General features: G+C 44.1%; 2 protein-coding genes across 16 annotated transcripts in view; one reads left to right on the plus strand and one right to left on the minus strand.

Annotated features, from left to right (window-relative positions):
* The window catches only part of SLC1A1 (solute carrier family 1 member 1), an 80,084-nt gene extending 76,298 nt beyond the window's left edge, over positions 1 to 3,786 (plus strand). The window contains exons 11-12 of the mRNA XM_072840279.1: positions 347 to 481; positions 1,629 to 3,786. Coding sequence (XP_072696380.1) covers positions 347 to 481; positions 1,629 to 1,875 — 382 coding nt within the window. The 3' untranslated portion in view covers positions 1,876 to 3,786. The remainder of the gene's footprint in view (positions 1 to 346; positions 482 to 1,628) is intronic.
* Positions 1,655 to 27,263, minus strand: part of SPATA6L (spermatogenesis associated 6 like) — a 66,745-nt gene continuing 41,136 nt past the window's right edge. For 8 of the 15 annotated variants that reach the window (XM_072840294.1, XM_072840306.1, XM_072840291.1 and 5 more), the window contains 3 exons: positions 26,252 to 26,348; positions 25,151 to 25,253; positions 20,667 to 20,870 (listed from right to left, as the gene is read on the minus strand). In XM_072840294.1, coding sequence (XP_072696395.1) covers positions 25,164 to 25,253; positions 26,252 to 26,348 — 187 coding nt within the window. In that variant the 3' untranslated portion in view covers positions 20,667 to 20,870; positions 25,151 to 25,163. Of the gene's footprint in view, positions 3,973 to 4,930; positions 5,041 to 18,546; positions 20,144 to 20,666; positions 20,895 to 25,150; positions 25,254 to 26,251; positions 26,349 to 27,263 lie in introns of those variants that run through there. The other 7 variants (XM_072840292.1, XM_072840313.1, XM_072840290.1 and 4 more) reach the window with 5 other exon arrangements.

Here is a 27,263-nt window from a genome sequence, read left to right on the forward strand (position 1 = left end):
GCACTTATCGTAGTTGATGGATGCATGCATAGGCAGCTGATGCCTGCCACGAATACCCCACTTGGTGAACTCTTGCCTTCCTCTTGAGTAGCCCTCTTACCTATTCTTTGAATGCCACTCAGGCAGCTTTTCATATCCGTGCACTAGAGAGATTTGCCGCATCTCCCCCTGGAAGAAGGTTGACTCCTGCTTTGTCCCCCACAGCTCTCTAATGAGGCAGAGCTGATGCTCAGCAGAGAGCAGATTCGAAGCGGCCAATTTGGGGACACACCAGTAACAGCCACTGGGGCCCCAAAGGGACAAACGGGTGTCTAACGCCTTTTGCACTGGTGTGTTTTGGCTGCAGTGTCACGGCCACGGCTGCCAGCATCGGAGCTGCTGGTGTGCCACAGGCTGGCCTGGTGACCATGGTGATCGTGCTGAGTGCTGTGGGTCTGCCGGCGGAGGATGTCACGCTCATCATCGCTGTTGACTGGCTCCTGTGAGTTGGAATAAATGTACTGCCTTGGCCGGATGAGGAGGCGGGCTTCCCAGCCCTGCAGAATCGGCAGCCTGTCATCATTCTGTCTTCAGATTGTCTAATGAGCCATCTGTTGCTGCTTTAATTTCCCTCTGACCAGGCCATCTGATAATGTGCTTAAAAATTAACTCCTCCTAACTTTGAGCAGTGATTTTTAAAATGCCAGTGATCTCCATTAGCTCATTATACCTGATAATGCTCAAGGATACCAGTCGAGTATGGGAGGAGAGACACACAAAAGAGCAAGGTGAAGAAGCCGGACCCAGACATTCCAAACCATATAGGCTCCCCTCGCCTATCCCAGCCCTGGGTCAGCCTCGTAGATTTAGAACTGCCTGGTTCCAAGGCAGCCCATCTTCCCAAGATCTTCTACATCATCAGGGGTGGTGGCACAAGTAAAGGCTTGGGGGTAAGACAAGCTTAAGTTTGTATCGCCAGGATTCCTTCTCTGCTCCATGTCTTCCTGCCACAGCGTCTTCTCCAAGCCATGTGGGAGTTAAGGCTGGCCGAGGGCGCCACAGAGAGAAGCTACTCCTCAGCTGACCCATGTCTTCTGGGCCTGTGCTCTGCTGTCTCTCTGCTGGCTTGCCCGTACAGTGATGTAATGTGGCAGAGAAATGACAACACCAGGGATGCACAAACACACAGGAACACTTGGATGTACACACATACACTCCCTGTGGCATATATGCCACCCACAGGATCCCCTCACCTTCACCAAGAGAGGCCAGAAATGCACCAAGACAGAGGTTAGGGTAAGAGGCTTGCTCAATTGTGACCCTCCCTCAGCTCCCCCAGAATATCTGCTAAGACTCTATTCACAGATCTTTGGGAGGAGAGGACAGAATTTGGGGAGACGGGCTGGATTCAGGAGGGTCGTTGTGACTTCTGGGGAGCACAGACCCAGGGAACGCGTTTGCTCATTCTATACTTTGAGCCACCTTCTCCCCCAGGCCTGTGAGAAGAGCCTCTCTGGTCCAACCATGAGGATGGCATTCTCTCCATTTGCTTAATTCATAACTGAGTTCTTCAGATCCTTTTCTCTCCCCAGTGGCAGATGGAAATGAACTTGAGGCCTCCTGTCAGACTCACCCTCTCTCTTCCCCAGGGACCGGTTCAGGACCATGGTGAACGTCCTCGGTGATGCGTTTGGGACAGGCATTGTGGAGAAGCTCTCTAAGAAGGAGCTGGAGCAGATGGATGTTTCATCTGAAGTCAATATCGTGAACCCGTTTGCCTTGGAATCCACAATACTGGATAATGAAGACTCAGATACCAAGAAGTCCTATGTCAATGGAGGCTTCGCAGTAGACAAATCTGACACTATCTCGTTCACCCAGACCTCTCAGTTCTAGAGTCCCTGGCTTCATAGGACCAGGAATGATGAAGGACAGCTCCATAAGAGTCATCTCTTAGCAAATTCAAACATTAAATAAGGAAAAGAAAAACATTAATGGCCAACTGTACATTGGATTTGATATAGAAACTTCCAGATTATTTTCTATATTTGGATTCACAGATTTCACTCTCGGGGTTCTGGGCTTTGGGGGTGGGGTAACATGAAAGAAAATACATGAAAAAGAAAGCTGGATTGTCTGCAATTTAAAAATTCTAAAGTTTGGAAGTAAATAGAGTCATAATTGTTGGATTAGGACATGGATATGGAAGAAAAATTGCTTTCTCATACACAGTCCAGTGTTTTGAGTTTTTAAAAAAATACTCTGATTACAAATTTTTACTCGCTTTCTATTGGCATGGATTTCCTTTGACTTCTCACATTTTTATAGATTATAATGCATATAAACACCCTCCCCCCCATTAATGTGCCAAATTGTCCATTTTTAACTCATCTCCAGCCAATTTCAAAGAAACAACTTTGAAAGAAAACAGACCAGCACAATTCTGCAATCAGAGTTTTAAGATGGGTGTGGGGTTTTGTGGGAAGGTTCTTTTTTCAATGTACTGTATTGGGACACTGGTAACTCCTACCCCAGTGTTCAGTATAGAGCTAGATATATATATATGTATATATTTATTATTTTCATATAAGTTGCCAGACAGAGATCAGAATTGAACTGTCAATGTGAAATAAAGAGCTTTCCTTGTACTTGAATAATAACTATGATCTCAATCCAGATCTGCTTTGGGGCTTATCCAAACTCCTCTCTCAGGAGCACAAGAATGAAATATCATGTTGTCTGATTGTTCCACGTCTGTGTGTCAGCCTCAAAGCAGATATGCATTATGGAGATACTCCAAGGTGTCATCACCATTTATCTACAACCCCCAGATTCTGCTGCTATGAGGGAATCCATATCAGCTCTATATACGATTGTATACAAAGGTGTCACTCATACAAGGCTGGATGTGTTTTTATCCAATTGGAAGGCTTCATTCTTCCAAGATCAACTAGACCCACTTAAAAATGACAGGACTTTGCCCTTTTGTACCCATTAGGGCCTAAACAACAGTGGCAAGCTACCAGCTAAGTTGTATTTTAATATGGATCTGATGGACTGAACAAGTCACATTGGCCAGTGTCTTCTTGCAAAGGAAGTCCCACAACATGAGATCTTGGTTATGAGTGGTTCAGGGAAATTCTTCCATTGTATGAAACTCATCTCCTCCTCAAGGGAGGATGGTTCCAACTAGTAGTCCAGTAATCTCAGCCCTGGTCATTACAATCCATTTCCCTTCTTATGCTAATTTATGGAAATAGTTTATTAAAATCTGTGCTTCAGCACTCATCTTAAAAATAACATTTAACATAAAAACTTGTATTTACACGGAGATCCAAAATAGTCACGTTTCTGCAGTATAGCCAATTTAAACCTGTGCTTTTTTATATTTAAGAAAACCAGAAACTGTGCCAAAGATGGTGGAAAAGTAAACAAATGTTCAATGTTGACTACCTGTACCCTGAAAGCTATAAGGGAATGATCCTAGATTGTCGAGTACACATCATAAACGTGGACCAGTGATTCAATGTTAGTCTTCAAAGGGAAATATTGATGTTGTGCAGTGGAAATAAATCTAAATATCGATGCAGTTGAATCCATAATTTGTCATGGGCTGAAAGGTCCTACCCCCTTGGCAGTTTGCTCAGATCTAAGGCACGGGAGTTGGCAGAGCTGTTCGTGAACTGCAGGTCATCCTTATTTTGGAGTGAGTTTGTAACGAGCCTCTTAACACACTGTGCTGTTAACTCATTAAAGAGAACGATGTTCCATTTCAGTCTCAATAAATACTTCTGCCCTTCCTCCTTCCCAGCCTTGTTCTTTATCTCTTCTTTTTACTCAGAAGGGGTGTGGGAAGGTGGAGACGTGGTCAGTTGATTCAGACTGTCAACAGATGATTGTTTTCAAAACTGTTTACGCTCAAGAATGAAAAAGCAGGCCTTGGGGGAAAGTACCCTTCTCGGTTCTTCATGTGAATCCGTGGGGATGATAAGGCTGAAATACAGAACCGTAAGTGATGAACAGTTCATCCCTATTGTATCACTGAGGTGGAAGGGAAGGTATAATTTGGCTAGAAGTTACTATACTGGGAAGTCGTCTTATCTCCATATTATGGTGCCCTGGTTTCACTGAAGAACCAATCCTGCCCTCTGAAATGTGCCTACAAACCACAAATGCTATATTCAGGGATTCCACACCCTGCCCAGAACCTGAGTCATGACACGGTTCTGCTGGTGGACTTACTAGCCTATGACAGACAACACGTAAATAGACAACTCCCTAACCTACCAAGAGAGGACACCGTTTCACAGAGAGCTGATCACTACCTGGCCAGACTAATTGAGGATAGTGACCTCTTTAGGGAACATGGGATAAAACACCCAGCCCAACTACTTAGAGATTTGTTTGGGAGAGTTAGTACACCTGAGCAGGGTCCTCATATGACTTTGATCTTGCCCAAAGTATACTCATGTACAGAGGAAGTGTTATCAGCTCTAATAAATGACTATTTCTCAACAAATCTTTGTGAGTCCACCGGGCACCAGGCCATTTATTAAAAATACACCCCATTCTTAGGATAGCTTGAGAAAACTGTGTCTGGCTTATAATCAGGCAGTGAGCCAGCAATGGTGTTGGCTTTGCAGGTGTTAAGAATCTTCCTTCTTGGAACAGAAGGAGGAAATGATCACGCAGAGCCTTGGTAGAATGCCAAGAAGATTCTATGCAACAGGATCGATATTTCGTGTTCTCTTAACTGCCCAGCAAGGGCCCATAGAAACCAGTGAGTGGGCACACAGCTCTGGGACTCTTGCCAATCAATCTAAGCCTTGGTTCTTATCCTGTGAAATGAGGATAACAAATCTTGTTTCGTGAGACTTCCTTAAGTATTCAATAAGAAAATGGATGTGATGCATTTAGCACATAATATGTTTAGTAAATGCCATATACTCACCTCCCATGGAGAATCCACAGACATGCAGCTTTACCAGCTGTTCAGATGTTTTAGGGCCCTTGCCACTGACATTACAGTTGAGGATTACAGCTCTTACCACTTGGCCTTACCTGGGTTATTAGAGCAAACAATAAGTCCAACCTACTGAGACTTAATAAGCAAACTCCATTCTATAAAGGGAAAAGCTTGGTGCCTGGGTGGCTCAGTTGGCTAAGCATCTACCTTTGGCTCGGGTAGTGATCCCAGGGTCCTTGGATCAAGCCCCACATCAGACTCCCTGCTCAGTGGGGAGTCTGCTTCTCCCTCTCCTGCTGTCCGTATTTCTCTCTCAAATAAGTAAATAAAATATTTACAAAAATATATATATAAAGGGGGAAAGCCCTTTCTGAAACTGGGACATTTTCACAAAAACAGTAATAAGATCTAGAATATTTCGTCTTGTAAAAGATCACATGCGGATTAAGCAACGGTAAGTGTTCACAATCTTTTCTGTGCTCTGAGACACATGGCAGGATTTGAAGTGCTCAGTCTGCATGTGTGAGGCTGAGATGTTCTGAAATCACGGTAAGACATGAAGTTCACGTTTATCATCTTGGTCCATAAATCTCACGTAACTGTCTCCACCTGCTGGAAGTAGACTTTGTTCTGGGCCCCACATGGGGCTTCTTAATACCCCCTATCCTGGGAAGCATGCCTCCCTCCCCTGAAATCTTAGACTTTTTAAGTGAAAGCCATAGAAGATAAACAACCAGAAGTCAGTGTTGTTAAATTAGCTTTGGGAACAACATATTGATCTGTATATATTGAATTAGGTGACTGCACCTGAGTGTACGAAGTTATTGACCACAGATGGGAGGCCCTTGGGGACATTTCCCAGTGGCCTAGGCTAAGTAAACCACAAAACTCCTAAGTTAGCAGTAAGATCTAATTCCACAATTAATGTCCCACTTCCTGTCTCACTAGGAAAATCCAATGCCACGTGTGATTTGGAGGCTGTCTCTCCAGGATTATGGAGATGTTTCTGGTTTCCTCTACAAATCTCCACTTGGCCTGCCCATTTATAAAGTATCACAAGGTTCAGTACAGTTATTAGTAAACCTCCTGAGCCCAGATAAAATCAATAGCCCTTTTGTTGTTTTGTTATTCTTGTTACTCTTGTTGGAGGAAAGCAGAGGCCTCATCTAGAGAGAGTTCACTGATCTCTAGAGCACCTTGCTAGACTGGAGCTGGGAAGCTCTGGCCTCAGAAGAGCAAAAGCTATTTTGCTTTTTTTTCTTTTTCCTGAGGCTATTACCCATAGAGAAGCTTGCCCCACAAGAGTACCGTTTATCAAAAGATGGAGGCAAAGAAATCCTGAAACTAATATACAGAATCCACCAGACTCCTGAGTGGTAGTGTTTGGATCCCAATCCCAGCACCATTCCCATCTACTCACTCCCATTTTCCCTCCAAGAAGATGCCTTTTCCTGACAGACTGGAGCCAGCTCTGATATCACCATGCCTCCGTGACTCAGAAAAGGTATTTGCTACCTTATGAGGACATCACATCCTCCTTCTGCACTTCAGGGCATCTGAGGGAATGCAAAGCAAGCCTGCATCATCTGGGCATTCCAGAGTCAAAGGTCTGGCTGCCAGGAGCCAAAATGAGGAGTTTGAAAATCTGGTATTAGCCAAGGTCTGCCTTATGTTGTCGGGACCCTGTAGAAAAACATGTTTTCCAAGATGAGGATAAGCCCGGTTGAAATGAATTGAGTGGTTGGTCCCAGGAGGACAGTCGCCGAAGAAAAGGCACCACTCCATCATTGCATGGGTGCTTCATCTTATGGACATGCCTTAAGAAAGTGCCGAAGGCATGTACATTTTAAAGATAACTTTGAGGGACGCCTGGGTGGTTCAGCGGTTGAGCGTCTGCCTTTGGCTCAGGTCGTGATCCCGAGGCCTGGGATCGAGTCCGACATCAGGCTTCCCCTCAGGGAGCCTGCTTCTCCCTCTGCCTGTGTCTCTGCCTCTCTCTCTGTGTGTCTCTCATGAATAAACACATAAAATCTTTAAAAAAATAAAATAAAGAGGATTTTGATCTTCCTCCAAGTATTCAAATATAATTTTCATTTAAGGAGTCCCTGTATTTCCAAGGTCATCTGCTTAGCTTGGCAAGAATAATTAGAGACCCACAGAATGATTTGTCTGAACTGAGGACTTTGGAGAAAAGAAAAAAAAATAAGATTCTCCAGAATGAATCTGTGGATAACAAAATTTCCAGGTCTTTAGGAAACTGTGTGGATCTGATGAGGCTCAGAGAATAGCTGTGGAGCTCATACTTGTTATTAAAAAAAAAAAAAAAAAAAACCACCAGTTAGCAAGAGAAACAGTGGCTGATGCTTCCCCAACACTTGCTTTTGTCTTCCCAGCACCCCAAAATGGCTTTAATTCCCAGGGCTTATGCACTAATCCTCCATTTCCTAATTTAGCCAGAAAGGATAAAACAGACAAGACTGTGTCAACTTCACATTAAGCACACACAAACTCAAAGCTCTTTGCTGGGTCAAGAGGGGCCAGTTAAGTCAGAAAAACATGCCACCTGTAGCTGATGAGAAATCAGAAGAGCAAACAAGACAGCCTCAGGCTGCAAGGATACAGACTGGCACTGAGGAAGTTTGCTCCCATTCCATTCCAAGCAGACAGCCACCTACCCTGTTCCTGGGCATCATCACCTTTTGTAAAAATGACCCTCTTGGGGATCCTGGGTGGCTCAGTGATTTAGCTCCTGCCTTCAGCCCAGGGTGTGATCCTGGAGCCTCAGGATCGAGTCCCGCATCAGGCTCCCTCATGGAGCCTGCTTCTCTCTCTGCCTGTGTCTCTGTCTCTCTCTCTCTCTCTCTCTCTCTCTCTCTCTTTGGGTCTCTCATGAATGAATAAATAAATAAAATCTTTTAAAAAAATGACCCTCTAAGGCAAATAAACGTCCAATTTTTTTCTTAAATTTATTTGAGGAGGGAGGTCCAGAGGGACAGGAAGCAGACCCACGTGGGGCTTGATCCCATGTCCCTGAGATCATGACCTGAGCCGAAACCAAGAGTCAGCTGCTTAACCGACTGAGCCACACAGGTCCCCCAGGTCCAATTTCTTTTAAGATGTTGAACCAACTGCTGCAGGTACTAAGTGAGGAGTTGTCCCTGCCAGGATGAGTGCAGAGAAGGATGGGATGTCATGACTCCAGAAGAACAAACAGCAACAACAGAGAGGAAGCTCATTTTTATTTACTTGACAAATGTTTGTGTAGCAGTGACTGTGTGGCAAGCACTGTTCTTAGCACTTAACAAATAGTAACCCTCATTAAATAAACAAAAACAAATATTAACTCATTTAACCTCAACATCATGAAGTCGGTACTGTTATTACCCTCCTTTCTAATGATGTGGAAACTAGTACAAAAGGTTCGCCTGCCCCAGATCACACAAGAGAGATAACACAGCAATTTGGCTCCAGTGTCAACATTCTTCACCAAGTACTGAGAGCCAGAGAAGTCCAGGAGTGCTAACTTTAAGTTTGGGGAAGCCTAAAATTTTCAAGACACATAATAATCATTGTTAACACCTACCAAGTGCTAACTGTGTGCATGACGCTGTCCTAAATATTCTACATACTTAATGGCATTTATCCTTCTCAACACTCCTAATAGGCAGGTATCATTACCCTCCATTCTCCAGATAAGGGAACTATGGCTTGGAGAGATGAAGTGACTTGCCCAAGTTCACATAGTGGGACTCAAATTGGATTCTAAAGCCTGTGTTCCTAACCATTGAGGTGGTACTTTATTATTTTTTTAAGACTTTATTTATTTATTCATGAGAGACACAGAGAGAGACAGAGAGGGAGGCAGAGACACAGGCAGAGGGAGAAGCAGGCTCCATGCAGGGAGCTTGAAGTGGGACTCAACCCCAGGTCTCCAGGATCATGCCCTGGGCCGAAGGCAGATGCTCAACTGCTGAGCCACCCAGGCGTCCCAAAGTGTGCTTTAACATGCCTAAAAATCCCATGAAAATGGAAAGCAAAGATAATCAAAAACCTCCCATCAAGGAAAATTCCAGGTCTAGGTAGCTTTGCTAGTGAATCTAACAGATTTTTAAAGAATACTAGTCCTACCCAAAGGATGCTTGGGTGACAAAAATACTGATCAAAGGGACATAGGCATCCCAGAGCATTATCAATGATAGCCAAACTATGGAAAGAGTCTAATTGTCCACTGACAGATGAATGGATAAAGAAGATGTGGTGTATATACAATGGAATATTACTCAGCCAATAAAAAAGAATGAAATCTTGCCATTTGCAACAAAGTGGATGGAACTAGAGTGTATTGTGCTAAATGAAATCAGTCAGAGAAAGACAAATACGATATGATTTCACTCGTTGTGGAATTTAAGAAACAAGAGATGAACATAGAAGGAAAAGGAGAGAGGCAAACCATGTAACAGACTCAACTATATAGAGAACAGAGGGTTGATGGAGGGGAGGGGATTAAACGGGTGATAGGGGTTAGGAAGGGCACTTGTGATGAGCACTGGGTATTATAGTAAGTGATGAATCTCTAAATTCCACTCTAAAACTAAATTCCACTCCTAAAACTAATATTACACTATATGTTAACTAACTAGAATTTAAATAAAAACTTGAAACAAAATAAAAAAATAAAGAATACCAATCCTTCTCAAACTCTTACAAAAAATAAAAGAGGAAGGGCACCTGGGTGGCTCAGTCAGTTAAGTGTCTTCTCAGATCGTGATCCCAGGGTCCTGCGATTGAGCACGCTTTGGACTCCCTACTCAGTGGAGAGTCTGCTTCTCCCTCTGACCCTCCCCCTCCCCCTGCTCATACACATGCTCTCTCTCTCTCTCTCTCTCAATAACTAAATAAAATCTTTTTTTTAAATAAAATCTTAAAACTAGAAGAGGAGGTAATACTTTCAAATTCATTTTCCAAGGCCAGAATTACCCTGAAATCAGAGGGAGACAAGGACATTACAAGAAAAGAAGATTATAGGCCCATATCCTTGATGAACATAAATGCAAAACTCCTCAACAAAATGTTAACAAACTGAATTCAACAGCACATTTATTAAAAAGGTTGATAAACTACGATCAAGTGAGATTTATTCCTGAGATATAAGGATGGTTCAACATCCACAAATCAGTAAGTGTGAAACACAGTAACAACATGAAGGATAACAATCATATGGCCATCTCATTATGCAGAAAAAAAAATTCAACAAAATTCAACATCCTTTCATGATAAACTCTCAACATATAGAAGGAACATAGCACTACATAATAACAGCCATATATGACAAGCCCATAGCTGACATCATCCTCAATGGTGAAAAGCTTTTCCTCTAATATAAGGAACAAGACAGTTATTCAACATAGTATAAGAACTCCTAGTCAGGAGGATCTCTGGGTGGCTCAGCAGTTTAGTGCCGCCTTCAGCCCAGGGCGTGATCCTGGAGTCTCAGGATTGAGTCCCACGTTGGGCTCCCTGCGTGGAGCCTGCTTCTACCTCTGCCTGTATCTCTGCCTCTCTCTCTGTGTGTGTCTCTCATGAATAAATAAATAAAGTCTTTAAAAAAAAAAAAAAGAGGAAGTCCTAGTCAGAGCAAGTAGGCCAGAAAAAGAAAGAAAAGGCATCAGAATCAGAAAGGAAGAAGTAAAATTAACTGTTTACAGATGATATTATATACATAGACAACCCAAAAGACACCACCAAAAAGCTAAAATAAACAAATTCAGTAAAATGATAGAACATAAAATCAATCCACAAAAATCAGTTGAGTTTCTATACACTAACAGCAAATTATTAGAAAAAGAAATTAAGAAAACAATTCTACTTACACTAGCATCAAGAAGAATAAATTACTTAGGAATAAATTTAACCAAGGAGGTATAAGACCTATATTCTGAAAACTAAAACACTGATGAAAGAAACTGAAAGAGACACAAATAAATGCAAAGATTCTAGGCTGATAAATTGGAATTAAGATTTTTTAAAATATCCATACACCCAAAGCTTTTTATAGATTTAACCCAATTCCCAATAAAATACCAATGGTATATTTTTTAGAGAGAGAAATAACAATCTTCTCTTTCTGTGTAGAACCACAAAACACCCCCAAATAGTCAAAGCAATCTTGAAAAAGAAAAATAAAGATGGAGTCATCACTCATCCTGATTTCAAACATTACAAAGCTATAGGAATCAAAATAGTATGGAATTGGCATAAAAACAGACACACAGATCAATGAAACCAAATAGGAGACCAGAAATAAATCCATGTATATATTCAATTAATTTCTGACAAAGGAGCAAAGATTATACAATGAGAAAAAAAAATGGTGTCCTCAATAAATGCTGTTGGGAAGGGACACTTGGGTGGCTCAGTGGTTGAACGTCTGCCTTCGGTTCAGGTCATGATCCCAGGGTCCTGGGATCAAGTCCTGCATCTGGCTCCCTGCAGGGAGCTTGTTTTTCCCTCTACCTGTGTCTCTCATGAGTAAATAAACAAAATCTTTTAAAAAATAAGAAATTAAAAGTAGAACCATCCTGCAACCCAGCAATTCCATTTCAGGGTACATTTCCAAAGGAAATTAAATCACCACCTCAATGATATCTACACTCCCATGTTCATTGCAGCACTATTCACAATAGCCAAGATGTGAATGCCACCTAAATGTCCATGGATGGGTGAACAGGTAAAATGAACGTGGTATATACACACAATGGAATATTATTCAATCTTAAAACCAAAAGAAGGAAACCCTGCCACTTGCAGTAACACAGATGAACCTAGAGGGCTCTATGCTGTGAAATAAGCCAGACAGAGAAAGAAAAATATGCTGCATGGTATCATTTACATGTGGAATCTGAAACAGAGTAGAATGATGGTTTGTCAGTGGTTGGTACATGGGTACAAACTTCCATCTAAAGTACAACATGGTGACTACTTGAGCACTGTCCTGTATAATGGACATTTACTAAGAGAGCAGAACTTTATGAGTTCTCACAAAAAAAAAAAAAGGAAAGGAAATATGAGGTGATGGATGTGATGTGTTCATTAACTCAGTGGTGCGACTCTGTTCACGATGTATATACATATTGAATGATCACATAGTACAATCTTATTTGTCCATTATATCTCAATAAAGCTGGGAAAAAAATGCCTACAAAGGAAAAAGGCAATGCATGAAAGCACCCAAGCATCACCTCTTTAAAAGTTATTCCTTTTTTTTTTTTAAAGCATCTGTCATTTTACTTGTGAGGATCAATTTTACTCAAACTGTCCCCTCCTCATTCTCCCAATCTAGCAAAGATCAAAGTGCGTCTGTAGGATCTCCCACACCCCCTGCCCACCCCACCTGACCTCCCTTGTAGTTGATACCGTGTTTTCAGATCCTTGCTTTGGATCACTTTCAAATCTTTCGTTCAAAACCTAATCCCCCCAAGGGTTCTTGCCTGTTCCAACCAGGGAAGGCAGCAGAATGAAATCGGGCACCCAATTTCTCCTTCCCTTTCTTGCTGAAGTTCGGGCACTGCACAGCGGTCCTGGTGCTCAGCCTCCCCTGCCTCCCACCCCCTGGCACCTCAATCCCCTGCGGCCTGGCCTGCACCCTGACAGCTCTCCCGGAACCCCAAGGTAAACCAGCACCCTGCTTGGGTAGCCTGCTTCTACCTCTGCCTGTATCTCTGCCAGATACAGGAAAACCCAGTGGGCATGTTCTCAGCGGCCAGCTTATACTTTAATGCACTATTTGTCCCTGTTCGTTGGCTTGTTTTCACCACGCTCTCCCCCCTTGAGTACCAGGACATTAGGGGGGCTGCCCGATGCCCTCCTGTCATCCCGCAATCACGTCCGCAGCCTCCTCTGGCTGCTCCCCCTGCCCACCACTCAGCCTATGCCGAATGCACAGCGGCCCCTCAAACATTTGTGGTTTGAACAAACAAATTCTATCTCCTCCTGGTCTCTCTCCACCAGAAACTCATTATTATGGCTTCAAGCACCAGGGCTACGCAGGTAATTACCCAGATGGGAGTCCACCAAATCTATAGCCGTTCTTAGTGGCTTCCCTGACCTCCAGCCAAATGTCAGCTCCACATTCCCAACTTCTACTGCCACTTCCCTTGGACCTCTCCAGCAGCTTTTCAAATTGAACTTGTCCCAACTCAATCTTGTAAATTTCTCTCGGAGTTTTTCTTCTCAAAATTGGCTACTGTGGGGGCACCTGGGTGGCTCAGTGGTTAAGCGTCTGCCTTCAGCTCAGGTCGGGATCCTGGGGGCCTGGGTTCGAACCCGTGTCGGGCCCCCTGCTCGGCAAGGAGTCTGCTTCTTCCTCTCCCTCTTCCCCTCCCCCTCCTCGTGCTTGCTTGCTAGCTCTCCCTCTCATGCTCTCAAATAAGTAAATCAAATCTTTTTTTTTTTAATTGGCTACTGTGTTTTCAAAATTGCCTTTATTTTCACAGAAACCTAATATCATAACAGTGTCTTCCCTCTTTAACCTCAAAAGGTTTGAGGTTGCAAGGCAGGTCTACAGAGATTTACTCATTTATTGAAATCCCTCCACTTTGGTGGCAGGTGGGAGCCCCTGAGTACAGCGCTGCCTCTTTGTGAAGTGAGGCAAGACTGAGCCTCTGTTCAGACATGAGAACTGGGCATGGTGCATCCCTGTGTCTTCTCTCCCCATGTTCTTCTTGAATAAGCAACATACATCTTCATAAGCCTCTAAATTCTATTTACAACAATGAAACCTTCACAGTAGGAAGAAAATTCAGAAGAATAACAAAAACCCCCACCTAAATCCAAGAGAATCCACTGCCTCTGAACATCCCACCCTGCGGTAATCCTGAAAGTTCCCTGCTCTGGCCCTACAGCCAAAAACACACTATGAAAAAAAAAAAATCCCTCCCCAAAAGGTTTGACTTGGCCTCCTCTTTTATCCTTAGTCCTGAGGTTCATCTCACTCAGGTCACGGAGAATGCAAATCTGTAAAATAAAGGACACTGTGTCCTTTTTTTTTTTTTTAATTTTTATTTATTTGTGATAGTCACAGAGAGAGAGAGAATGAGGCAGAGACACAGGCAGAGGGAGAAGCAGGCTCCATGCACCGGGAGCCCGATGTGGGATTCGATCCCGGGTCTCCAGGATCGCGCCCTGGGCCAAAGGCAGGCGCCAAACCGCTGCGCCACCCAGGGATCCCGGACACTGTGTCCTTATGTTGGCAGAGTAATTCTTCCCTCAATCAATACTTCATTCCTGTTGATTAAATAATTCACCTTCACTTCGCAACTCAGCCCAGTCCAGCTGACTTAAAGGGGCCAGTCTCCCCATCCCTGCACCCCACGCACCATTAAAGCACCGTTAAAATAAGCTGCTTGATTATTTCTTCCCACCCCTGACAGTTAATGGCCCCTTTCTTCTCTATGACCCTCCCACCCAGTCCAGATTCTATTTCCAGATTCCTTCAATGGCTTTGTCATAGCCTCCCTCTTGCCAGCCTCTACCCACTCCCAAACCACCCTGAATAAATAATCATCAGATGAATAGCCTGCTTTCCCATCTCAAACTCTAATGGCTTCTTATTGTCTATAGCACAAAGTCTAAAATATGGGGCCTAATATTTAAGACACTTCAGAAGATATCCCTAGAGGATATTTCCTCCTTCTCCATACATAGATCTTCCATTAGATTCCAATTTCCTCACTTTTCCCAAACCTCCTCTCCACCTGGTCTTCCTATTCCTTACTGTCAAATATTCTTGGCCCTCAGCCCCAAGACCTCATCATTTCTAATATTATTTCTAACGTCACGGAACCCAGAGAAGTAGCAGTATCTTGGTCCATAATCAGATACTACCTTATTAATTTTTTTGCCTTATTAATTTAAGGCTTGATTATAACATAATAAGATTGAGTTCCACAAACTATTGATAATAATTCAGTATCATTTTCGATATTTTTTAAAGATTTTATTTATTTGAGAGAGACAGCAGAGGGAAGGGCAGAGAGAGAGAGAGTGCAGAGCCCGGTGTGGGGCTCAATCTCACGACCCCAAGAGATCACCACCTGAGTGGAAACCAAGAGTCAGATGTTTACCCGACCGAGTCACTCAGGTGCCCCTCATTATTCGATATTCTTAAATAGAAGTCAAAACACATGGCTACAGGAAAGATTCAGCTTCAGATCAGCTTTATGAGATCACAGAGCCTTTTGTTGTTTTAGATTTGAACTTGAATAATTTGAACACCTTGCGGGAAGCGGACTTGTACTCTCCATTTCACCCAGTTCCCATCACTCATGGTTATTTCAGGCCCCACTGCTTCTGACAGTCACGAATCCTGCCTGGTCATGAAGGCATCGGAGTTTGCAGCACCCTCTGAGAGTCACACTTGCCACATCTCATTGCCGTAGTAAAGTCCAGAGACTCCGAGAGGGCACAGGCTGTATCTTCTACTCCTTACATAGCTTATCTCCTGCCCCGCCCCACACGGCAAAATACAATACTAAGCACATAGAAGGAGCTTAATAAATACAAATTGAGTGATTCCATATGAGACTGTGAAATCAATTTAGTGAACCATCAGGACTGGGAGACCAAACAAATCAATGAACAAAAGATGGTATCCAAAACAAACAAACAAACAAAAAAAGAAACAAAGGATGGTATCCTTCACCCTGCTGAAATTCCCTTATGCAATGACATGTGAACCTTCACGATAGCGAATTTTCTCACCGTGAATCTAGTACTTGCAGCAATGACACCTATTACCCACGATCTGCCCCTGTGAGTCACCCCACTGAAACAGGTGTGATATTTCTCTCAGTTCAAGATACCAATTTAAGTAAGTGTCAGTTCGAGGAGGAAAAGGAAACAGGGATTTTTAATTGGGGGCAGGGGAAAGGAGCTAGCTTTCTAAAAATGCTATTTACAGACATAATATTACAGTGACAGGAAAGCAGAGCAGAAAGCACCTCTTGTTGCCCTAAACAAGAAGTGGTTACCCTTGTTCCAACTTCTGTCAAGAGACCTTAGTTGCCCTGTCACTCTAGTGGAATGTTCTGAGTTCCTTTTTTCAAACCCCTTAGGTTGAATTATCCAGTAGGTACAAGCCTCGGGGATAATCAGGTGACAACCAAAGGGGGTGGCAGGAAGTGGTAGAAAAAGTATGCGGTTTAGAGACAAAAGAGGCTAGGGTTTGGAAATTGGCTTTGACACTACTTAGCTTTTCTGAGCCTCAGTATCCTTAGTAAAAAAAAAAAAAAAAAAAAAGTTGGGGGGAGGACAAATGCCTTCCTCAAGTAATTAAATGAGATGCAAATAATAGCAGCTGGCACTTCTGAGATTTATTTTGTGCCAGGCACTGATATAAAGGGCTTTCAATATGCTAACTCATCTGCTCACAACTGTAACATTATGAAACAGATACTATAACTGCCTCCATTACACACAGACTGGACACTAAGACAAAAAAGAGATTCTTTTTTATTTAATATTTTATTTATTTATTCATGAGAGACACAGAGAGAGAGAGGCAGAGACACAGGCAGAAGGAGAAGCAGGCTCCATGCAGAGAGCCCGACGCGGGACTCGATCCCAGGTCTCCAGGATCATACCCTGGGCTGCAGGCGGCGCTAAACAGCTGCGCCACCGGGGCTGCCCCAAAAAAGAGATTCTAAGTCACTTTTTGCCCGTCACTCACTTCATGGCAGAAGCAGGATTCAAATCCAGGTGCTCTCACTCCAGAGCCCTCCCTACGATGCCCTTGCAGAGCACTTGATATAGCGCTGGTAAACCGAGGCTGTCAACAAAGGAATGAAAAAATGGAAAGAGAGCAGGCAGGAAGAGGGGAAAAATGCTTTATTCCATTTCTTTAGGATCCCAAGTCTCCCAATGTTGGACTTTCCAAGACTGTAGCTCTCCCTCAACATTGCCCCTGTCCTGGCCTCCTCTGTGGAAGAACCTAGAATAAATCGCCCTCCACACTCATTCAAGGCATGCAGGACACACAGTGACATAGCCTGGCTGGTTCAGAAGCATCCCAACCAATCACAAGCCAAAGGCCCCAGACCCAACACGAGTCCCTTCAACTCTCTTCCCTTCGAGCAAACTCCCTACCTTGCCAGAGGTTTCTCTTCTCCCTCTTCCCTTAAAAATCTTAATTCTGGGGGCACCTTGCTGGCCCCATCCGACTCTTGATTTTGGCGCTCAGGCTGTGTTCTCAAGATTGTGAGATCAAGCCCCTAGTTGGACTCCGTGCTGAGCATGGAGTCTGCTTGAGATTCTCTCTCTCTCTCTCTCTGCCCCTCCCACTCATGCTCTCTCTTTCTAAAATAAATAAATCTTTACCCCCCCCCCCCAAAAAAAAAGAAAGAAAAGAAAAAGAAAGTCCTACTTCTGGGGACTCAGCAGTCTAGCAGCCCCCAAATGCCCTTCACCATATGTGGGGCAGGCCATGGTGGTGTTCAGTGCTGCCACCTTGGGGTTTCTGGTGTTGAAATGAAAAGAGTCCCCACCATTCACCCTCGTGTGACCCTCCCACACAGACATAGCAAATCCAGCCATATATTATGTTTATTGTCTGTCCTATCAGAGGCAAAGCTGTGGCCACCATAGAGAACAAAGGAGCCCCAGTAGGTGATTCTTACAGGTAGATGCAGAGGATTGATACTATACCATGGGCTACAGGGTACTTCTAAAATAAAGACAAGAAAAATGCATACTTACAGGAATGCTGGAGGATCACTCTAAAAGATACAGAATCCCAAGGGGAAACTTTCACACTGGGAGCTCATTACTCTGCTGAAGAAACTTCGACAACCCATCCTGAAAATGACCCATTTGCACCAAGGAAAAGCTCTAGTCCTAGACATGACTCGGTTTTTGCCAAATTTCCTAGCTCTGAAAGTAAAACTAAGCACAGGCTCTTTGTTCTGATGAACGAAATAGCTCCAGCTGCCCCTAGACCCAGCGTGGAGGGGTCAGTGGGAGCAGACCCAGGGAGCCTGGGGGTACAGCTCTTCTCACTGCCAGCAAGGTTCCCGGAGGGGGTCCTCTCCAAACCTGCATGTCCCCAGGAGTGCTAGGATGGGTCACCTATTCAGAGAAGGACATCAGTGCCCATTGGATCACTGGTCACACATGGGCTGCCCTCAGAGAGGCCAGAGGGCTCCTTTAATGGAACTAATTGAGTAGAGTTATGGCCATCATAAGTTAAGAGCGACCAGGCATTCAGGAGCTCAGCTGAATGTGCACATATAACTCATAAATCCTCTCAGTTATGCATTTAAAATCAACCACCTTCTTTTACGTTAAACATATCATGTACACTCTCATTTTTTAAATCTTATTTATAATTCAGAGTCTGTAGGTTTCAGGTAACTTTGGGTCAGTCAAGTGATCTTAGGGAAATGGCCTCTTTGTACAATGACTTTTACATGGAGGGCCCATGAGATTTTCCCAGGAGCCTCTGCAAACGCAGACCCCCTCAAACCTGCTTGGAAAATATGGTCTAGGTTTAGAAAGATCTGCAACTGTGAAAGTCAAAAAAGGAATAATAAATTGAAGCAAGACAGGTAGGAATTTTTATCATGTTTAATGACACAGATCTTCCCAAAGAAATCCCAATTCATCACAAAATTATTCACATAATTATATACCCCAAAAGCAAAATTCCTCAACTGCAATCTTGGTCCCAATATGATTCCTCAAAATGGAAACAATTCCTTAAGGAATAAAAAGGTAAAATAAGGATAATTTAAACAACAGAGTTAGCTAATCAGAAAGTTAGAAAAAGATTGATTTGCCAAACAAAAAACAGAAAAGAATGGGCATTTAAGATCTTATCCCTAAACTGAATCAAGGAGTTATGCTCAAACCATTTCATAAAAATTGAACTGGGGCATCTGGGTGGCTGAGTCAGTTAAACGTCTGTCTTTGGCTCAGGTCATCACCCCAGGGTCCTGAGATAGAGTCCCATATCCAGCTTCCTGCTCAGGAGGGAGCTACTTCTCCCTCCTCCCTCTGCTCCTCCCTGGTCGCTGCCCACCCTGCTGCTCATGCTCCCTCTCTCTCTCTAATAAATAAAAATGTTTTTTAAAAATTGAAAAACAAAAATAAACAGTGAAGTCATGGTATATATTTGAACAATAACTCGTATGGGATACCCATCCACTAAAACTGGGTTTCTTCTAGCTATTTATGTCCTTTTTTAAGTGGTCCTTTTCTGAGAATAGTGTCACAGCCTTAATGTAACACGGTATTTTTTTACTTTTGATGACTACTAGTCGTCAAAATAGCAAACTGACAACTATAGTCCCAGACACACCCAGAACAGATAAGCAAGTGTAATTGAGCATTTGTGTTTTCCAGAAGTGGATGAAATGCTTGTTGTGTTTACTTGGCTGAAAGACTGAGAAGAGAAAATAAATGAACTTTGTTTTATTGTTTTTGTAGGATTTTTTCCTCCTTTAATTATTAATGTTGTTTTCTGAATTTACCTAACGAACCAATTCCTGTGATCATAATGAAAGAAGGAAATTTGACTCTCACTGAATCCTGTGAAAACAAAAAGGGATTTAGGGTATAGTAGAGGAAAGCCAGGTTGTAATGTGAAGGAAAGACCAAGGCTCCCGTTTTGAGGCCCCTCTGCTCCAAGCCTGTCTCCAGCCCCACATCACCCGGGCCCAGCCTCCTCGGGCTCCCTCAGTCCACATGAGCATTTCACCAGGGCACCCTTCTAGCTCATTTTAAATCTGGTTTGCAGTCATATCTGCAGAGTGTATTTAATTAAAGCACCTCTTTCAGAGAAATATTTGAGGAAGGTTTTATTCCTCATATAAATATATTAAAGCACCACTGGAGAAAAGGTGGGGGCGGGGAGGGGTAGATGACAGGAGTGGATTAAACTACAATCCAAAGAAACTAGTCTCCTCTTACAAATGTGTCCTAGAAAGTGAAACTTTAGAGCAAGATATGAATTCTCCAGATGTAAGGCTCCCTCTTCCTAACTTTTCAGGGGACTTTGAGTCAATACTCAAGCCTAACACTAAAACACAAACAACAACAACAAAAAAAAACAGATTTACCAAAAAGAGAAAATATTTTTTCTTGACTTTTTTCTTGACAGTTTTTTCCTGGAGGATTTATCAGGTTATTCCTTTGAATAGCAGCTTCCTGTAGTTCATGTAAAATGTAAGTTGAGAAAGGAAGGATGGAAGGAGGGAGGGAAGTAGGGAGGGAAAGAGGGCAGGAGGAGGGGGGATGGAGGGAGAGGAAGAGGAAGGAAGGAAAAATGTTAAAACTTTCCAAGAACACATCCAGTGGGGAACCTGGGTGGCTCAGTCGGTCAAGCATCTGCCTTGGGCTCAGGTCATGATCTCAGATTCCTGGAATCAAATCCTGCATTGGGCTCTCTGCCTCAGCAGGGAATCTACTTCTCCCTCTGCCCCTCCACCCACTTGTACTTGCCCTCTCTTCTCTCTCTCTCTCTCAAATAAATAAATAAAATATTTTTTTAAACAATCAGTGCCACAAATGAGCAGCACCTGAAAAGGGATCCTGACACTTTCCTTAGAATTCTGAAAGGTGCTTTCTAAATGAAAAAGCACCTGCCACCCAACTCTGGTTATTTTCTAGGTGAAGCTCAAAACAAACACGTACACAAACAATAACACAAATTTTCCGGCTGGAAAAGAAATTATGAGCCCCACATAGGAAACACTTTAATCAATGACTCTTACCTGGCCACAAAAGACTGAGTACAGGGTTTGATTTGAAAGGGGTGAGACCCTGGTGATTTGATACACATAACAAAAATGGTTGTTCATTTCTCTAAGGATGTGGGGGTTGGCTCCTTGAGAGAGATCTTCACGATGTTCCTCCAGCTTTCCTTCAGATTCCCCTGTGAAATTGGAAATTTCACACACTACACGTGGTACCAAGAAAAAGGCGAACAATTAGCACCAAGGAGAAGCAGGGGATGTCATTCTAACCCAATCTTGGCATGTAGCTCTCCCTGGGATCCCTCAGTGTCTGGACCCCCTCTTCCTCCCCAGGGCAGGGGGAGGCCACGTTTGGTAGCTCAATGCAGCAGCTATGCAACCCTCAGCAAGTTACCAGCCTCCTCTGCATCACATCAGGATGATGATAAGCTGAGCATCGACCTTTTAGTCCTCCTCCTGAGGAGTCAGCACAGTCCTTGGCATGTAGTGACTGCACAGAAACTGCACCGAACTGTTAAACATGCCCCAGTCCTATTCTATGGAACAGGAGCGTAGTTTTGAGCACAGAGTGAGTTAGTATAGGACTGGGGAGTGTTCCAAGTCTCCCATCTCAATGGGGGGGGGGGGGTTTGCCAATGGCAAGATTTTCAATCCTATATGTGCATCAGAATCTCCCAAAGAACATTTATAAAAATGCCTTTTCCAGGCACCATCCAAAAGGATTCCAATTAAATCAGTCCAGAGGGAGGGATCAGGATTTTTCAGAGCCCCCCCCCCCCAGGTGATTCTAGTGCTCATTGAGGACACTAACCCAAGATTGTGACTCATGATTTGGGTGCATGGTCCCTATCTGTGTGGTCTGTCAGACAAGGCCCTGGGATGAAGGAAGGTGTGGCATCATCCATTGTATCAATCCCCATGAGCCACCAAACAACAAGCCCCTCAGAAGCTGGCAACTGAGTCAGAGAGAGGGGGACCCCAGGGTTGGAGCTGGGCTTCGGGAGGCTGGTTTGCCTTTTGCCTTTGCAGAGAGGAAGGGATCCCTGTCAGCGGGAGTACAAGGGCTCCTGCTTGCCCCCTAGGGCCAAGTGAGGTTGGAAGCCACACCAGCCACCGTCCTAGGATCTGGAGGCCTAATGAGCTGTGACAGAGCAGAAACCAGCATTTTAATTAGTTTTTCTCCTTTTTCGGCTTCTTTCTTGGTTTCTTTCCATTTCGCTCTTCTTTAATTTTAGAGAGGTTTTTGTGCTACAATTCTTGTCTGGGTCTGAGAACATGAGGCCTGAGTTCCTTGCCCACCCTCCGGCTGGGAGCATCCCTAGCCAAAGTGGCTCCTGCCAGCCATGGTGCTGGAGCCCTTGGTGGGCCAGAGCTGGTGCCAGGTGGTCAGTCTCTGTCCCCTTCTTGGGAGGGTTGTCGTGAGGAAAACCAACTATGATACAAGGCTGCTAGAAGGCACCTCTGGGAGAAGGCCGAGTTCCCAAGTCTGCCTGAGGGACCAGAAGGTGTCACAGAGGAGGGCCCCTTGAAAATGGAGCCTCAGTGAGCGCATGCCTGACATGGGCCATGACACAGAGACAATCACGCCTTCCAAGAAAACTAGGATTAATCAGGGAGGGGGCAGGAAGTGGTTTATAGTATTTTTTTTTTTTTTGGTGGCAAAATGCACATTTAACGCAAAATTTTGTTTATGTTGATAAGATTTTAACCACTTTAAAGTATACAAAGGATAATCTAGTTTATACCAAAGTACCAAGTCCCAAAACATCCCGAATAAGGAGAAATGGATGTATTCCAACCCCTCCTACCCAATTCTTCTACCTGTTCCCTTGTCAGACAATTGGATTTACTGTTTTTTTTGGTTCAAGAATCCCTGGCCCTTCTGTGGTAAGAGTGAACTGTTTCATTTCCCCTCCGTCCTGGAGATCACTAGGGATCCAGGAGAGGAACAGCTAATCAACAGTGAAAGAGCAGAAGTAGAGAGGCAAGGAGATAAGAACTGGAGTGACAGGCAGGAGAAAGTCCTTGAGGAAAGCAAGGCTGGGGACAAGCAGCGGGAGCCCATTGGGTCTCCTGCAGATGGTTCCCTCCAGGGCTCTCCCGGACCCATGGGGGGGACTCTAGCCACCCCATCTTAGGGGCCTGATCTTGCTTGTTTGGATATTTCCTAGATTCACTGAGACACTCAGCATCCTCCTAATAAATGCCATACTTGCTTAAGACAAGCCAAAATCACCTGCATTTCTTTTTTACAACCATGAACACTTTCACTAACACAGCCCTCCAGCACCCCTGCCTCACTATGAAGGCATGACCCAAAAATTACTGATATGGGGTGGTGGTATGGAGAGCTTCCCAGAGAAGGCCTACGAGCATATTCCAAACCACTGGTTGGGAATTTGTGTTATGAAGGAAACTCATTTTCTTCTTTTTTTAAAGTAAACTCTACCCCCAACATGGGGCTTGAACTCATGACTCTGAGATCAAGAGTCACACGCTCCACTGACTGAGCCAGCCAGGCACCCCTAAGGAAACCCACTTTCTAAAAGACAGAAATTACTCCCTTTTTGTTCTTCCTTTCTCTCTATCCCCTCCCATCAGCATCCACATATCAGCTGGTTTTATGTAACCTGATGTCACCCATGCTGAAAGTCAACACAATTTAGCATTCGGTAATGATGTGGGCCATGTTCCCGTGGTGGTCATTATGTGGGCTATGTTCCATATAACCACCTAATAAATACCTAGATGACTGTTTTGGCAACTGGAGATTAAGTGGCCCAGAATCCATCCTTTCATCAACCAAGCAGAACGTTCTGAGGTAGAAGCCTGCAGAACAGGCTATTACTGAGCCGTCCTCCACATTCCTCAGTGCTGATGACAGGGAGTCCTGGCCAGCCTGGGGGCAAGGTGGATTGTGCCCTAAAGCATGAATGACCCTGGAGCCAGACTTTCAGGAGCCTGACTGCAGTGAACACTTAGCATTTCATCCCACACTCTTTTATGGTTTAAAAAGATTCATAATTATTTTGATGTTGCTAGGATGGTGTTGTTGCATAATACAACAGTGCAGCACATGGGAGATGTTCGAGGACACTGTCCACAGACCCTGCTCGGATTCCAAAGGGCTCTGCTTTCTCCCCAGGGCATCCCTATCACACACTCTGGGGTTGGGGAGGCAGTGGGATATAATGGTTTAAAAGCACGGCTGCTGGGGCACCTGGGTGGCTCAGTCGGTTAAGCATCTGCCTTTGGCTCAGATCATGATCCTCGGGTCCTGGGATCAAATCCTCCACTGGGCTCCCTGCTCCACAGAGAGTCTGCCTCTCCCTACTGCTCATACTCTTGCTTGTTCTCTCTCTCTCAAATGAACAAATTTTTTAAAAGATAAATATTTTTTTTTAATTTTAAATAATAAAAGCATGGTTGCTGAAGCCAGACCACCCAGGTTCCTATCCCTAGCTGTGTCATTCACTGGCCATGTGACTTTGAACAAGGCACTTAGCCTCTCCATGCCTCAGTTTCCCTGGGAAATGGAACTAATGATAGAATCTACTTTATAGGAGTGTTGTAAGAATTAGATATTAACTCATCTAATGCACGTTAAATGTTTGCACCAGTTCCTGGAACTCAGGAAGCACTTAATAAGGAAGAGCTATCATAATTGAAGGGACAAGAAGAGAGAATCTAAGGAATGATGTCACCACACAGTATGGCCAACTACTGACCACAGACCTGAATTCTACAGCTGCCTCATTACCTCATTCAACACTCACTCACAAAAATATATTTACTGAGTACCAACCACAGTGGAAGATCATCTGCTACCAGGGTGGTAGCAGGGTGGCAGCAGGGGGAGTTAGGTTCTTGCTCAGGGCACACACCTATCATATGGAGTTGACTTCACGTACTGTCGTGTGCCAAAGCTGGCTACAAACTGGTGAGATAGTCCCTGGCCTTGGGAAGGTTTCATTCAAATAGAAGGGGCAATCAACCCCCTACAAAACAACCAACCCATACAAAAATATAACCACAAATGGTATCATGCTTTGGAAAGAAAAGGGCAGGGCACTAAAAAAGGTATGCCTTGGAGGGGAAGGAAGTGTCCTGGAATGAGACCAGACGATTAAACAGAAGTGACCCAAGCAGGGTCAGGAAGCAGTATTCCAGACAGAGAGCATGACATGTGCAAAAGCCCTGTGGCAGGAAAGAGCCTGTGTTCAAGGAGCTAGAGCAGATACCATCAAAGAAGAGGGAAGGGAGGGTGGGGAGAGAGGGAGACCAAGACAGGGCTGGGAGACCACAGATACATGTGCTGTCATTCTCCTGTGGGGAAGAAAAACATGGTTCTTGGGTCTCCACCCCGTCTCCTGTCCAACACGTTTTCTAGTTACTTCATATTGACAGCAGGAAATTATTTAAGCAAATCAAAACAAGCAGCACTAAACTGCTTACTTACATAAGACAGCAGCTTAAAAATATCTCTGTTCATGCACTGGGTATTTCTTCAGCAGGTAGCTTGGTTGTTCAAAGATATAATTTGCTTCAGAGATAGGATATTCCTGTAACAAAAGCAAATCCAGCAACTGTGTTACTCCTGTCATATAAATCAATGCTACTCAGATGCGTGGTTTTGCATTTAGGAGGCCCACAGGCTCCACACGTGCCATATATGTGCAGTTTACTACACGCGTATGCACACAGGTACTCTCTTCTTTTCTGATCTTCCCCCTCCCTTCCTTTCCTTCTTTTCACCTTTTAAGGGGATTCCGACTTGAAAAGCTCAGAAATTAACAAAGCAAAGCCCGTGCCTTGGCCAAGAGGAAGCAAAGTAATTCACAACCCCTGCCTGTGAAAAATCAATGCTCATTTAGAAGTGGCATCCTATATATCTAGCATATGCCAGTGTTTAAATAAAGTCAAGACGACCCCTTTGACGATGATGACGACGACAACAACGACATGGGGGCACTGCTAACCCTGCATTCAAATTCTTTGGAGATGGTGACAGGTCACTTGGCCGATGGCTATATACCCACAGCAAAGTACTGGGTGTATCTACCCATGGGTTAGAAACACTCTCTACACCTCACAAATCAAGCAGCAAAACACCTTACTAACTTTTAAATTCTTCTTCCCTGTGTGTGGCCTGTGTGGCCTGTGTGACTTCACACAGGCCACAACTTCCCCAGACTGGGACTCCTGTGCATGGTGCAAGGAGATGCACCTCGGGCCAGGGAGACTGTCTTTAGGACACTGCTCCCTCTCGCTGCAGGACCTCTGCCTGGGCGTGCTGCACCGCGCACCAGCTGCTACTTCATTGCTCAGACCAGAGCTCCCTCGTCTCTTCCTCAGGGAAGCCTGCCCTGATTCCCAACCAAATCAAATACCCCCTTTCATACACCCTCAGGACACCGTGCCCCCCTGTCCCTGGGAAGCATCACCATCTTACATTAATCTCTATGGTTACTTGATTGATGTCTGTCGCCTTGCAGCCCCAGTAAGTCCCAGTTCCCGTATTATTTTGTTGGCAGTGCTTTCATTTTCTCAGAAGCCCTACCTTGTGTAGGTGTTGCTGAGCTCTGTGGGATGTCAGGAGACTGCACACCCTTTCATGGATCTTCCTCCACGTGTTCTGAGAATAAGGGTTGAACCTGCTGGATATATGAAACCAGGTCAGAATATTATGCAGCTGCTAAAAAGGACACTTAGAGCACAGAACACATGGGTTGATATTTATAATAGCAAGAAGCAGCAGTAACATGTAAAAGAGTATACACAGTGTGGCTTCAGTGTCTTCATGCCTATGCCTAAGACACACTAACAATAAAAGCAGCCAAAACATTAAGAATGGCTTGTTTCTGAGTATGTGGCTGTGAGTGATTCTTCACTTGACTGTTTCAGATACTTCTCTAAAAAACAGATCCTGCTGGGAACGCCTGGATGGCTCAGCGAATAAGCATCTGCCTTCGGCTCAGGGTGTGATCCTGGAGTCCTGAGATCGACTCCCACATTGGGCTCCCTGCATGGACCCTGTTCCTCCCTCTGCCTGTGTCTCGTCTCTCTCTTTCTGTGTCTCTCATGGATAAATAAGTAAAATCTTAAGTAAGTAAGTAAGTAAGTAAGTAAATAAATAAATAAATAAATAAATAAATAAATAAATAAATAATCCTGCTTCTATGTTTAGAAGTTTGATCCATGGGTACCTTCGTGGGTTCAGTGGTTGAGCATCTGCCTTTGGCTCAAAGCATGATGGTGGGGTCTAGGGATTGAGTCCCGCTCCCCTCTGGGGAGTCTGCTTCTCCCTCTATGTCTCTGCCTCTCTCTGTGTGTCTCTCATGAATAAATAAATAAAATCTTACAAAAAATATATTATCTTCTGTTCCATTTTCCTGGAGTTAAGGAGGCCAAATTGTCCTGACTTGTCTGGGAGTAAAGGGTTTTCCAGAATGCAGGACTTTAAAAGCTAAAGTCAGAACAGTCCCCAGCCAAGTGGATAGCTGCTCATCTTACCAGATAGTATAGTTTGGAAAATAAAGGTCCCTCTCTTGATTTCTGGCCTGCCTACCACA

The sequence above is a fragment of the Canis lupus genome, chromosome 1, assembly GCF_048164855.1.
Source record: "Canis lupus baileyi chromosome 1, mCanLup2.hap1, whole genome shotgun sequence".
Taxonomy (NCBI): Eukaryota; Metazoa; Chordata; class Mammalia; order Carnivora; family Canidae; genus Canis; species Canis lupus.